Consider the following 14,160-nt stretch of genomic DNA (forward strand, 5'->3'; position numbering starts at 1 on the left):
AAAAAAAAAATAGCGATCATGTTATTTAGGACTTATATAATATATTACAGGTGACGAAACCACTAAACTTAACCTTCACTTAAGCGTACAACTATCCCCGTCGAGGACAGTTGTGCTTTCCTAGATCCTATGGATAAAAAATTGGAGGGTCTCCTTAAGAAAATTTTTGTACATCAAGGTTTTATTCTCCAGCCTCTTGCATGCATTGCCCCAGTTACTGCTGCAGTGGCTTTCTGGTTCGAGTCTCTCGAGGAGGCTCTACAGGTGGAGACCCCGTTAGATAATATTTTAGACAGGATTAAAGCTCTTAAGTTGGCTAAATCCTTTGTCTCTGACTCCGTTTTTCATTTAACCAAGCTAACGGCTAATAATTCAGGTTTTGCCATTCTGGCGCGTAGGGCGCTATGGCTTAAGTCCTGGTCAGCAGACGTTACTTCAAAGTCTAAGCTTCTTAACATCCCCTTCAAGGGACAGACCCTTTTCTGGCCTGGTCTGAAGGAGATCATTTCTGATATTACTGGAGGAAAAGGTCACGCCCTTCCTCAGGATAAGTCCAATAAGTTAAGGACCAAACAGAATAATTTTCGTTCCATTCGAAACTTCAAGAGTGGCGCAGCTTCAGCTTCCTCTAATGCAAAACAAGATGGAAATTTCGCCCAGTCCAAACCAGTCTGGAGACCTAACCAGGCTTGGAACAAGGGGAAGCAGGCCAAAAAACCTGCTGCTGCCTCTAAGACAGCATGAAGGAGTAGCCCCCGGTCCGGGACTGGATCTTGTAGGGGGCAGACTTTCTCTCTTCGCTCAGGCTTGGGCAAGAGACGTCCAGGATACCTGGGCATTAGAGATTGTTTCCCAGGGATATCTTCTGGAATTGAAAGGTTCATCTCCAATGGGGAGATTTCACCTCTCACAACTATCTGCAAACCAGATAAAGAGAGAGGCATTCTTACGTTGCGTTCAAGACCTTCTGGTTATGGGAGTGATCCACCCAGTTCCAAGGGAGGAACAGGGGCAGGGTTTCTATTCAAACCTGTTTATAGTTCCCAAAAAAGAGGGAACGTTCAGACCAATCTTGGTTCTCAAGATCCTAAACACATTTCTCAGGGTCCCATCTTTCAAGATGGAGACAATCCGAACCATCCTCCCTATGATCCAGGAGGGTCAATATATGACTACCGTGGACTTAAAGGATGCTTATCTCCACATTCCGATTCACAGAGATCATCATCAGTTCCTCAGGTTCGCCTTCCTAGACAGGCATTACCAGTTTGTGGTTCTTCCCTTTGGGTTAGCCACAGCGCCAAGAATCTTTACGAAGGTTCTAGGGTCTCTCTACTGGAGGTTCTAAGGCCGCGGGGCATAGCGGTGGCTCCTTACCTAGACGACATCCTGATCCAGGCGTCGACTTTTCAAATCGCCAAGTCCCATACAGACATTGTTCTGGCCTTTCTGAGGTCTCACGGGTGGAAGGTGAACAGAGAAAAGAGTTCACTCTCCCCTCTCACAAGATTTTCCTTCCTAGGGACTCTGATAGATTCTCTAGAAATGAAAAATTTTCTGACAGAGGTCAGGATATCTAAGCTTCTAACTTCTTGCCGTGCTCTTCATTCCACTTCTCGGCCGTCAGTGGCTCAGTGTATGGAAATGATCGGCCTGATGGTAGCGGCAATGGACATAGTTCTGTTTGCCTGCCTACATCTCAGACCACTGCAACTTTGCATGCTCAATCAGTGGGATGGGGACTACACAGATTTGGCTCCTCTGTTAAATCTGGATCAAGAGACCAGGGATTCTATTCTCTGGTGGTTATCTCGGGTCCATCTGTCCAGGGGAATGAGTTTCCGCAGGCCAGAGTGGACTATAGGAACGTCAGATGCCAGCCTTCTGGGCTGGGGCGCAGTCTGGAATTCCCTGAAGGCTCAGGGTTCGTGGACTCGGGAGGAGGCCCTCCTTCCGATAAACATTCTGGAGCTAAGAGCGATATTCAATGCTCTTCAGGCTTGGCCTCAACTGGCTGCGGTCAGATTAATCCGATTTCAGTCGGACAATATCACGACTGTAGCCTATATAAACCATCAGGGGGGAACATGGAGTCCCCTGGCAATGATGGAGGTTTCCAAGATAATTCTTTGGGCAGAGGTTCACTCTTGCCATCTCTCAGCTATCCATATCCCAGAAGTAGAGAACTGGGAGGCGGACTTTCTAAGTCGGCAGACTTATCATCCGGGGGAGTGGGAGCTCCATCCAGAGGTATTTGCCCAGCTGATTCAACTATGGGGCACACCAGAACTGGATCTGATGGCGTCTCGTCAGAACGCCAAGCTTCCTCGTTACGGGTCCAGGTCAAGGGATCCCCAGGCAACGCTGATAGATGCTCTAGCAGTGCCCTGGTCCTTCAGCCTGGCTTATGTGTTTTCACCATTTCCTCTCCTCCCTCGTCTGATTGCCAAGATCAAGCAGGAGAGAGCTTCAGAGATTTTGATAGCACCTGCGTAGCCACGCAGGACTTGGTATGCAGATCTGGTGGACATGTCATCCTTTCCACCATGGCCTCTGCCGCTGAGGCAGGACCTTCTACTCCAAGGTCCATTCAAACATCCAAATCTAATTTCTCTGCGTCTGACTGCTTGGAGATTGAACGCTTGATTTTATCAAAACGTGGTTTCTCCGAGTCGGTCATTGATACCTTGATTCAGGCCCGAAAGCCTGTCACCAGGAAAATCTATCATAAGATATGTTGTAAATATCTTCATTGGTGTGAATCCAAGGGTTACTCGTGGAGTAATGTCAGGATTCCTAGGATATTATCTTTTCTCCAAGAAGGATTGGAAAAGGGATTATCGGCTAGTTCCTTAAAGGGACAGATTTCCGCTCTGTCTATTCTTTGCTTAAGCGTCTGGCTGATGTTCCAGACGTTAAGGCGTTTTGTCAGGCTTTGGTTAGAATCAGGCCTGTGTTTAAACCTGTTGCTCCACCATGGAGTTTAAATTTAGTTCTTAAAGTTCTTCAAGGGGTTCCGTTTGAACCTTTGCATTCCATAGATATCAAGCTTTTATCTTGGAAAGTTCTGTTCCTAGTAGCTATCTCTTCGGCTCGAAGAGTTTCAGAGTTATCTGCCTTACAGTGTGATTCCCCTTATCTGATCTTTCATGCAGATAAGGTAGTTTTGCGTACCAAACCTGGGTTTCTTCCTAAGGTGGTATCTAATAAGAATATCAATCAGGAAATTGTTGTTCCGTCTCTGTGTCCTAATCCTTCTTCAAAGAAGGAACGTCTGTTACACAATCTTGACGTGGTGCGTGCTTTAAAGTTTTATTTGCAAGCTACTAAAAATTTTCGTCAAACATCTGCATTGTTTGTTGTCTATTCTGGAAAGGCTTTGGGAACTTCTCTTTCTTTATGGCTGAGAAGCATAATCCGTTTATCTTAGGAGACTGCTGGCCAGCAGCCTCCTGAAAGAATTACAGCTCATTCTACTAGAGCGGTAGCTTCCACATGGGCTTTTAAACATGAGGCCTCTGTTGAACAGATTTGTAAGGCGGCGACTTGGTCTTCGCTTCATACTTTTTCTAAATTCTACAAATTTGATACTTTTGCTTCCTCGGAGGCTATTTTTGGGAGAAAGGTCTTACAGGCAGTGGTGCCTTCCGTTTAAGTTCCTGCCTTGTCCCTCCCTTCATCCGTGTCCTAAAGCTTTGGTATTGGTATCCAACAAGTAATGGATGAACCCGTGGACTGGATACACCTTACAAGAGAAAACAAAATTTATGCTTACCTGATAAATTTCTTTCTCTTGTGGTGTATCCAGTCCACGGCCTGCCCTGTCACTTTAAGGCAGGTGTTTTTATTTTTTAAAACTACAGTCACCACTGCACCCTATAGTTTCTCCTTTTTCTTACTTGTCTTCGGTCGAATGACTGGAGGTGGGGGTTAGGGGAGGAGCTATATAGACAGCTCTGCTGTGGGTGTCCTCTTGCAACTTCCTGTTGGGAAGGAGAATATCCCACAAGTAATGGATGAACCCGTGGACTGGATACACCACAAGAGAGAAATTTATCAGGTAAGCATAAATTTTGTTTTTAACAACGTTTCAATTTACCTATGCTATCAAATGTGCTTTATTTTCTTGGTATCCTTTGTTGAAGGAGCTGCAATGCACAAATTTGAGCTAGCTGAACACATCAGATGAGCTAATAATGAGGCTTGTATGTACAGCCACCAATCAGCAGCTAGCTCCAAGTACTACATTACTGCTGCTGACCCTACCTAGGTATGCTCTACAACAAAGGATCCCAAGAGAACAAAGCAAATTACATAATAGAAGTAAATTGGAAAGTTGTTTCAAATTGCATGCTCTATCTAAATCTTGAAAACTTTATTTTTACTTTACTGTCCCTTTAAAGTGAAGGTCAATTTTTACGAATTAGTGCCCGGTTTTTAATAATCCTATTAAAAACAAGGGCACTTTAATTCATCAAAATTTAAATTTCAAGCGTTTTCTTCAAAAACGTACCTTTTAATCCTGAAAGCTGCTCCATTGATTCCCCGGGCCGTCAGAAGCCTCTGCTTAAAGGGACAGTCTACACCAGAATTGTTATTGTTTAAAAAGATGGATAATCCCTTTATTACCCATTCCCCAGTTTTGCATAACCAACACAGTTATAATAATATACTTTTTACCTCTATAATTACCTTGTATCTAAGCCTCTGCAGACTGCCCCCTTATCTCAGTGCTTTTGACAGACAGGCAGTTTAGCCAATCAGTGCAGACTCCTAAATAACTCCATGGGAATGAGCACAATGTTATCTATATGACACACATGAACTAGTACTGTCTAACTGTGAAAAACTTTCAAAATGCTCTGAGCTAAAAGGCGGTTTTCAACGGTTTAGAAATCAGTTTAAGCCTACCTAGGTTTAGCTTTTGAAAAATAACACTGAGGGAACAAAGCAAATTTAGTGATACAAGTCAATTGGAAAGTTGTTTAAATTTTCATGCCCTATGTGAATCATGAAAGTTTAATTTTGACTAGACTGTCCCTTTTTTAAGTCAGAAATGACAAATCCGTCTTCCTCCAATCACGGCGTCCCCCCCTGGAGATCATGGCCTGAAGGAACGTCGTGATTGGAAGAAGCCTGTTTTGTCATTTTGGACCTGCGAAGTGGTCTAGCGACGGGCGGAGGAAATGCTGCAGCGGCTCTCAGGATTAAAAGGTACGTTTTTGAAGAAAATGCTTGAAATGTCAATTTTGATGAATTAAAGTGCCCTTGTTTTTAATAGGATTATTAAAAACTGGGCACTAATTCGTCAAAATTGACCTTCACTTTAAATGTTGCAAACATCTAAATGATGTTTAGGCATATAAGATATGTGCACCACCTATGTATGCTCCCATTTTGACACCCTAGGCATGTAAATAGAGCTGATCTCTGAGTTTAAAAAAATAAATGGCTAAGCAACTTTTTATTTTTTAAATGAAGTACAATGCAAAGTTGCACTAAAATAGCCCTTTTAACTAGATTGTCACTCTGTTATTCTCTAACATGCATAGAGTCAAATGCACAATTGTTTATAAGATAGTAAGACCCAGGCTTTGTGTGGCATCTCTGAAGGGCCAACACCTGGAGCATAAAGAAATATCCCTTCTGACGATGCCTAACTCCTATTTTTGGAGGCTGTCTCAGACTATGTTTAAAAAATTAGAGAGCAATCAATAATATAAAAAAGAAAAGTTGCAGAATGGACAGAAAACATAAATTGAGATGAAACAGCACAGTACAATGAGCTTGCAGTAGCACACAAATGTAAATAGATCTCAGTGCACAGTACTACAGTATAAACCTAAACACTACAGTCTGTAGAATGTATCAACTCAAAATACAGCAGATTGTATGTCCTAAGAGTGTGTACATTTTATGTTTGCAGGTGTTTCGTGATGAAAATGACAGCTTTTCGTCTTTTGACTTCCTGTCAGCTGACTCTAAAGTCCTTTTAGTTAGCCACTGGGACGCCTCCATCTCATTGGTGGATCAAAGGACCCCAGGAACATCATGTGAGCTTCATGCATCTCTAAGCATCAAGAGTGTTCGTACAGTGCATGTGCACCCTCTACAAAGAGACCTTTGTGTTGTAGCTGGTGCAAGGTAAGGAAGCAAAAATCTTGGCTGGCTCCATGAGTCTATTCTACTAAGATTACTTATGTAAGAAGTAGCTGAGCTATCTAAATGCAAAAGGTTAATGAACTCATCCTCAAATCTAAACAAACTAGTGGGGAGGTGCAGAAAATGTACAGCTGTCAGAAGTAAATTACAGAGAAAGCAAGCAGAATGAATAATAAATGTACATTGAATAATTTTTCAGTGCTTGATAAAACGTATTGCGTGGCTTTGATTTTAAAATGTAATGTTTCTTTCTTCCACAATAGGCATACAAAATAATTTTCAGTTGTTTGCCTTTCTGGTTTGTGCATGTGTTCTATTGGAGAAAAGAATGGGGTGTTACTGATCTTTTTCAAATAAATTTCCTTTTTATATGCAGCATGTTTAAAATGATTGCATTCTAGAGAAGGGGCAACTGAAAACTAGGAATGTTCTACTTCTATATTATGGGGAGGCTAATAACTTGATTGTTAAGATGGTCTTCACGTTTTGTCACCCAGAATGTTCAGATGGGAATATTTTAACTTCCGTTCACTAGCAGTGCTCTTTACTAGATTAACTTTTACAGAAATGTCTTTAAAGTGTGTTACGTTTGTAGACTGAGAGTGCCCTCAATCACATTGCTTTTTAGATAATCAAAGATAGTGCTCTGCATTCTGTATGTTCCATCTAATATGTATTCTGTGTTATGATCCCTCGTCATTACTGTTTTGCAGGGATGTATGTATCTATGATATTAGGCAGCTCAAGCAGAAGAGAAACCAGCCCATATTGTCTCTGCCCGGACACACCAAATCTGTAGCCTCTGCATACTTCTCGCCTAGTACTGGCAACAGGATACTCACCACTTGTGCTGATGACTGTATCAGGTAAAGGAGATTTGTGTTAGTGATGTGTAGTTGGAGATATGATCTATCATGTTTTTACCATATGATAACATCTGCTGACAGATATTACCAACATTTACTAACATCTAGAAACATTTTAGTTTCCTTTCAGCTTCTCACTCTCTTTACCTTTTGGCAAACCATGAGGTGAGATTTTATATGTTTAGGGTCACCTTATATTTCTTATAAAATGACTAACATGAATTCTTATATGGATGTGTGTCTGACATCCCCAGTTGTCACTTCTGTATATTTTATATGTGTACGCTTCTTAATGCAAGTAATAAGTAAACCAGCTTCATCTATACAATTACAAGATCAGTAACTAGGCACTTTGGGACAGAAGATATACATAGTCCAAACTGCAAGGAATGAGGATAAGTAATTTTTTAGCCAACATTTTAGCACTTATAATGTCATTTTAGAATAAAGAAGCTGCTGTCAGTACTGCTGCAGCTGGATAATTTAGCGAATACTTTATTCCTGGGTTTGATATGGGATAGCTGAGTCGACAACCTGTTTTAGTTGCCAGAGTGTATTCTTTCTGAACAAACTGTTATTTTGTTTTGTTATTTCAGAGTCTATGATAGTAGCAATATGGGTTCTGTGGCTCCTCTTCTTAAATCAATCAGGTAATGTGTACAAGGGCTTCATGTTCAGATCGTTACAATTCAAACTATCCAACCTTTTTTTATTGATATTTATAAACGGTATAATAAAGTAACAACTGAAATATAGTAAAAAAAAAAAAACAATGCAGGTGCACCAAAATATATTCATTCTTTGATGGGATTAAAACAGCAAGCATTAATCAATAGAGAGAGTCCATCGTCTGGAGGGAGAAAAGCAAAATGGAGATCTACAAGGATCCCCTATCAAAAGCAGTGTCTAATGACTGTAGCTACTAGGAAATATAGGCGGCACATAACTAATGTATAGAAACAGAATTTTTTTTTTTTTTTGCTACCATAATAAATTCTACTTTTAAAGTTACAATAAGCCCTGCCGTAGGTACAAAGAAAATATCCTACCATTGGAAGTCCTTTTTTTATTTCAAGTAAAACAAAAGTGTCCTCTTCTAATGATACAGTATCTCAAAAAAGTGAGTACACCCCTCACATTTTTGTAAATATTTTATTATCTTTTCATGTGATACTGAAGAAGTAGTGAGTATACAGCCTGTATAAAAGTGTAAATTTGCTGTCCTCTCAAAATAACAACACACAGCCATTAATGTCTAAACCATTGGCAACATAAGTGAGTACACCCCTAAGTGAAAATGTCCAAATTGGGCCCAATTACCCATTTTCCCTCCCCGGTGTCATGTGACTCGTTAGTGTTACAAGGTCTCAGATGTGAATGGGGAGCAGGTGTGTTAAATTTGGTGTTATCACTCTCACACTCTCATACTGGTCACTGGAAGTTCAACATGGCACCTCATGGCAAAGAACTCTCTGAGGATCTGAAAAAAAGAATTGTTGCTCTACATAAAGATGGCCTAGGTTATAAGAAGATTGCCAAGACCCTGAAACTGAGCTGCAGCATGGTGGGCAAGACCATACAACGGTTTAACAGGACAGGTTCCACTTAGAACAGGCCTCGCCATGGTCAACCAAAGAAGTTGAGTGCACATGCTTAGCGTCATATCCAGAGGTTGTCTTTGGGAAATAAATGTATGAATGCTGCTAGCATTGCTGTAGAGGTTGAAGGGGTGGGGGTTCAGCCTGTCAGTGCTCAGACCATACGCCGCACACCACATCAAATTGGTCTGCATGGCTGTCGTCCCAGAAGGAAGCCTCTTCTAAAGAGGATGCACAAGAAAGCCCGCAAACAGTTTGCTGAAGACAAGCAGACTAAGGACATGGATTACTGGAACCATGTCCTGTGGTCCGATGAGACAAAGATAAACTTATTTGGTTCAGATGGTGTCTAGCGTGCGTGGTGGCAACCAGGTGAGGAGTACAAAGACAAGTGTGTCTTGCCTACAGTCAAGCATGGTGGTGGGAATGTCATGATCTGGGCCTGCATGAGTGCTGCCGGCACTGGGGAGCTACTGTTCATTGAGGGAACCATGAATAACATGTACTATGACATACTGAAGCAGAGCATGATCCCCTCCCTTCGGAGACTGGGCCGCAGGGCAGTATTCCAACATAACAACCCCAAACACACCTCCAAGACGACCACTGCCTTGCTAAAGAAGCTGAGGGTAAAGGTGATGGACTGGCCAAGCATGTCTTCAGACCTAAACCCTATTGAGCATCTGTGGGGCGTCCTCAAACGGAAGGTGGGGGAGCGCAAGGTCTCTAACATCCACCAGCTTTGTGATGCTCTGGTGAACTCCATACCCAAGAAGGTTAAGGCAGTGCTGGAAAATAATGGTGGCCACACAAAATATTGACACTTTGGGCCCAATTTGGACATTTCCGACTAGGGGTGTATTTACTTTTGTTGCCAACAGTTTAGACATTAATGGCTGTGTGTTGAGTTATTTTGAAAGGACAGCAAATGTACACTGTTATACAGGCTGTACACTCACTACTTTACATTGTAGCAAAGTGTAATTTCTTCAGTGTTGTCAAATAAAGATATAACAAAATATTTACAAAAATGTGAGGGGTGTACTCACTTTTGTGAGATTCTGAATCTTGGTGTGGTTTGGCTCCAGCTTGATTTTTCAGAGGGAGGTGGCCATGGGTGGGCTGGCCTGTTCAGTTGGTTATTAAAGGGGTGGTCCTGGTTAGTTATTTAAAATGCAGATCTCAGTTGACCTTTTGGTTAAAGGTTAATTATGGTGGGGAAATCAGTGGGCCTAGCATTTAAAGATTAAATGTAGTAAACCTAGCTTAAAGGGTAAATTGTGGTGGGGGGTCTCGTGGTATAGCAGTTAAGGATTAATTGCACTGTTAAGGGTCATGGCTAGGATTAATTTGCATTAGGAGTCTGGGCCAAAAAAAAACTTTGATTTATAAGTCACATGTAAAGTGAAAACTAGTATAGACGGCACAAAGTAAAGGATACCATATCATCAATGCTGTTGCGGCTCTTATATAAAGTATGAGGTTAGTACAAGCTACTTTATTCGTTCTCTTGCTATCTTTATTTGAAAAAGGCATCTAAGCTTTTTTTTGGTTAAGACCTCTGGACAGCACTTTTTTATTGGTTGATAAATTTAAAACCCAGGTTGTTCACCAAAAATGGGCCGGCATCTAAACTTACGTTCTTGCATTTCAAATAAAGATACCAAGAGAATAAAGAAAATTTGATAATAGGAGTAAATTATAAAGTTGCTTAAAATTTCATGCTCTATCTGAATCATGAAAGAAAAAAAAAATGGGTTCAGTGTCCCTTTTAACCCCTTAATGACCACAGCACTTTTCCATTTTCTGTCCGTTTGGGACCAAGGCTATTTTTACATTTTTGCGGTGTTTGTGTTTAGCTGTAATTTCCCTCTTACTCATTTACTGTACACACACATATTATATACCGTTTTTCTCGCCATTAAATTAACTTTCTAAAAATACCATTATTTTCATCATATCTTATAATTTACTATAAAAAAAATTATAAAATATGAGGAAAAAATGGAAAAAAACACACTTTTTTTTTAACTTTGACCCCCAAAATCTGTTACACATCTACAACCACCAAAAAAAAAACATGCTAAATAGTTTCTAAATTTTGTCCTGAGTTTAGAAATACCTAATATTTACATGTTCTTTGCTTTTTTTGAAAGCTATAGGGCCATAAATACAAGTAGCATTTTGCTATTTCCAAACTACTTTTTTTCAAAATTAGCGCTAGTTACATTGGAACACTAATATCTTTCAGGAATCCCTGAATATCAATTGACATGTATATATTTTTTTTTAGAAGACATCCCAAAGTATTAATCTAGGCCAATTTTGGTATATTTCATGCCACCATTTCACCGCCAAATGCGATCAAATACAAAATATCGTTCACTTTTTCACAAATTTTTTCACAAACTTTCGGTTTCTCACTGAAATTATTTACAAACAGCTTGTGCAATTATGGCACAAATGGTTGTAAATGCTTCTCTGGGATCCCCTTTGTTCAGAAATAGCAGACATATATGGCTTTGGCATTGCTTTTTGGTAATTAGGCCGCTAAATGCCGCTGCGCACCACACGTGTATTATGCCCAGCAGTGCAGGGGTTAATTAGGGAGCTTGTAGGGAGCTTGTATGGTTAATTTTAGCTTTAGTGTAGTGTAGTAGACAACCCAAAGTAATGATCTAGGCCCATTTTGGTATATTTCATGCCACCATTTCACCGCCAAATGCGATCAAATAAAAAAAAAACGTTAAATTTTTCACAATTTTAGGTTTCTCACTGAAATCATTTACAAACAGCTTGTGCAATTATGGCACAAATGGTTGTAAATGCTTCTCTGGGATCCCCTTTGTTCAGAAATAGCAGATATATATGACTTTGGCGTTGCTTTCTGGTAATTAGAAGGCCGCAAAATGCTGCTGCGCATCACACGTGTATTATGGCTAGCAGTGAAGGGGTTAATTAGGAAGTTTGTAGGGAGCTTGCAGGGTTAATTTTAGCTTTAGTGTAGAGATCAGCCTCCCACCTGACACATCAGACCCCCTGATCCCTCCCAAACAGCTCCCTTCCCTCCCCCACCCCACAATTGTCCCCGCCATCTTAAGTACTGGCAGAAAGTCTGCCAGTACTAAAATAAAAGCTTTTTGGGGGGTTTAGGTTTTTTTTTTTTTTTTTAAAATAATTATTCTGCTGTATAGGACCCCCCTTAGCCTCCAACCTCCCTGATCCCCCCCCCCCCCCAAAACAGCTCTGTAACCTTCCCTATCTGCCTTATTGGGGCCATCTTGGGTACTGGCAGCTGTCTGCCAGTACCCAGCTTACACAAAAAAGTGCTTTTTTTTCTTAGTTTTTTTTTTTCTGTAGTGTAGCTTCCCCAAACCCCCCCACCACCACCACAAACCCCAACCACCTCATTGATCGTTTTTTTTTTTTCACTTATTTTAAACTGATTGCACCTTTTTCTGTAGTGTAGCGGTTCCCACCCGCTCCCTCCCCGTGCACGCGCCCGCCCCCGCCCTCCCGTGCACGCGCCCGCGTCCGTGCGCGCCCCCGGGCATCCCCGCCCACGATCCCGCCCCCCTCCACATCTCCAGGGCCATCGATGGCCGCCACCCGCCTCCCGGTACTGCTCCCACCCACCAACGAAGGAAGCCACCGATCTCCGGTGCAGAGAGGGCCACAGAGTGGCTCTCTCTGCATCGGATGGCTTCAAAAGGTTATTGCAGGATGCCTCCATATCGAGGCATCACTGCAATAACCGGAAAGCAGCTGGAAGCAAACAGGATCGCTTCCAGCTGCTTTCCACACCGAGGACGTGCAGGGTACGTTCTCAGGCGTTAACTGCCTTTTTTTTTAGGACGTACCCTGCACGTCCTCGGTCGTTAAGGGGTTAAGGAACATTAGTGCATTATTAACATTCCCAGTTAAATTAGAGCATGTTAATTTTTGTATTAGAATGTCCCTTTAAACCTATGGGAGGTCATTAAGACTTTCTTTGTTTTCACACTTTTTTGTGTATAATTATTTTAATACTTAATATAGTTTTGTTTCCCTTTAAATGAATACTCCTGCTAATATATTTTTATGAAAAGTGCAGCACACTATATGAAGTTTGCTAAACTTTTTTACTTTCAGGCACAATAACAACACGGGTCGCTGGCTGACGCGTTTCCGTGCTGCATGGGATCCTAAGCAGGAGGATTGCTTTGTAGTCGGAAGCATGGCAAGGCCCAGACAGATTGAAGTTTTTCATGAAAGTGGAGAGCTTCTACATTCATTTCAGAACGCTGAATTCCTTGGGTCTGTGTGCTCTATTAATGCAATGCATCCCAACAGGCAACTGCTAGTGGGAGGAAATTCCAGTGGAAGGCTACATGTATTCCAAGATTAGCTTTGGCATCGCCTTCCTGTAAAGACTTTTTGGAGTTGCTTTTTGCAGGGGGCATACCTATGTGCTGCTGTTTCCAAGAGGGTAGAGGGGCAGAATCTCAAAAGAAAAAAAAGAATAGGAACAATACCAAAGTGGCTCTATACTGGGATGGGGACCCCAAAATTGCATTGTCTTTAGGCTTTTGTATGCATTAGTGGGATATTATTTAAATACTAATAAACATTGCTGTTTCTGTACATTTATTGGATAGCTTTTACTTAGAAGTCCCTTTTAGTCTGTAAAAATTTTCCATGCAAGGGCCTTTTTGTTTTGAATAAATATGGTATTTTTATTTTTTTTAATAATATAGCAGATACAATTTTATATTGCATATCAGGCACAAATTGTCTATTTTCTTCATGTTTTCCTCTTTTTTCATGTCTGTTTTTATTGTTGCCTGGGAGTGTTTTTTTTCCATATATTTGTTACTATATCATCTGTTTGTCCAAAAAAAAGTTTGTCTACACAATTTTTGTTAACATAAAATTAAACGTATTGAAAACAAAATTTCACATTTTATAAAATGCTTTAAAAAGTTGGTAGTCTTTTCATGTTATTGTGTTAGCTATCTCTTGTTTCCAGTTATTGTATTCATAGAAGTTTTATGCCTGGCTTTATATTCGTCTGAAACTGCAGTTCTCAACTGTTGTTTTTTTTTTAGGACTTCCTTGCCTTAATTTAAAATTAATTTGATCTACATTGTATATTTATCTGCTTGGGAGTTTCCTATGCCTTTTTAAAACTTTAAAGGGACACTCAAGTCAAAATTAAGATTTAAATAGAGCATGCAATTTTAAACAACTTTCCAATTAACTTCCATTAACAAAGAATTCACAGCATATATGTATATGCATCTGTGATTGACTGATGTCGCATGATACATGAGGAGTGGAAATAGACCTAACTGAAATTTGTCACAAAAAATCTACTCATTTGAAGTTCAGACTAAGTGCTACTGCATTGTCTTTTTATCATACATGTTGATTCTGCAAATCTACTGTATTTACTGGTCCTTTAAATACTGCCTATAAAGAAGTACATGAATATAATAGTATGCAAGGTGTATAACAAATAATGTTTGAAGATTGAGTTTTTGGTCAAAGAAAGT

General features: G+C 40.6%; 1 protein-coding gene across 1 annotated transcript in view; it reads left to right on the plus strand.

Moving 5' to 3' along the window:
- WDR76 (WD repeat domain 76) overlaps positions 1 to 13,590 on the plus strand; it is a 38,241-nt gene extending 24,651 nt beyond the window's left edge. Inside the window, exons 10-13 of the mRNA XM_053716157.1 lie at positions 5,927 to 6,144; positions 6,876 to 7,028; positions 7,625 to 7,678; positions 12,758 to 13,590. Coding sequence (XP_053572132.1) covers positions 5,927 to 6,144; positions 6,876 to 7,028; positions 7,625 to 7,678; positions 12,758 to 13,013 — 681 coding nt within the window. The 3' untranslated portion in view covers positions 13,014 to 13,590. The remainder of the gene's footprint in view (positions 1 to 5,926; positions 6,145 to 6,875; positions 7,029 to 7,624; positions 7,679 to 12,757) is intronic.
- Positions 13,591 to 14,160: the final 570 nt, after the last annotated feature.

The sequence above is a fragment of the Bombina bombina genome, chromosome 6, assembly GCF_027579735.1.
Source record: "Bombina bombina isolate aBomBom1 chromosome 6, aBomBom1.pri, whole genome shotgun sequence".
In the NCBI taxonomy this organism is placed as follows: Eukaryota; Metazoa; Chordata; class Amphibia; order Anura; family Bombinatoridae; genus Bombina; species Bombina bombina.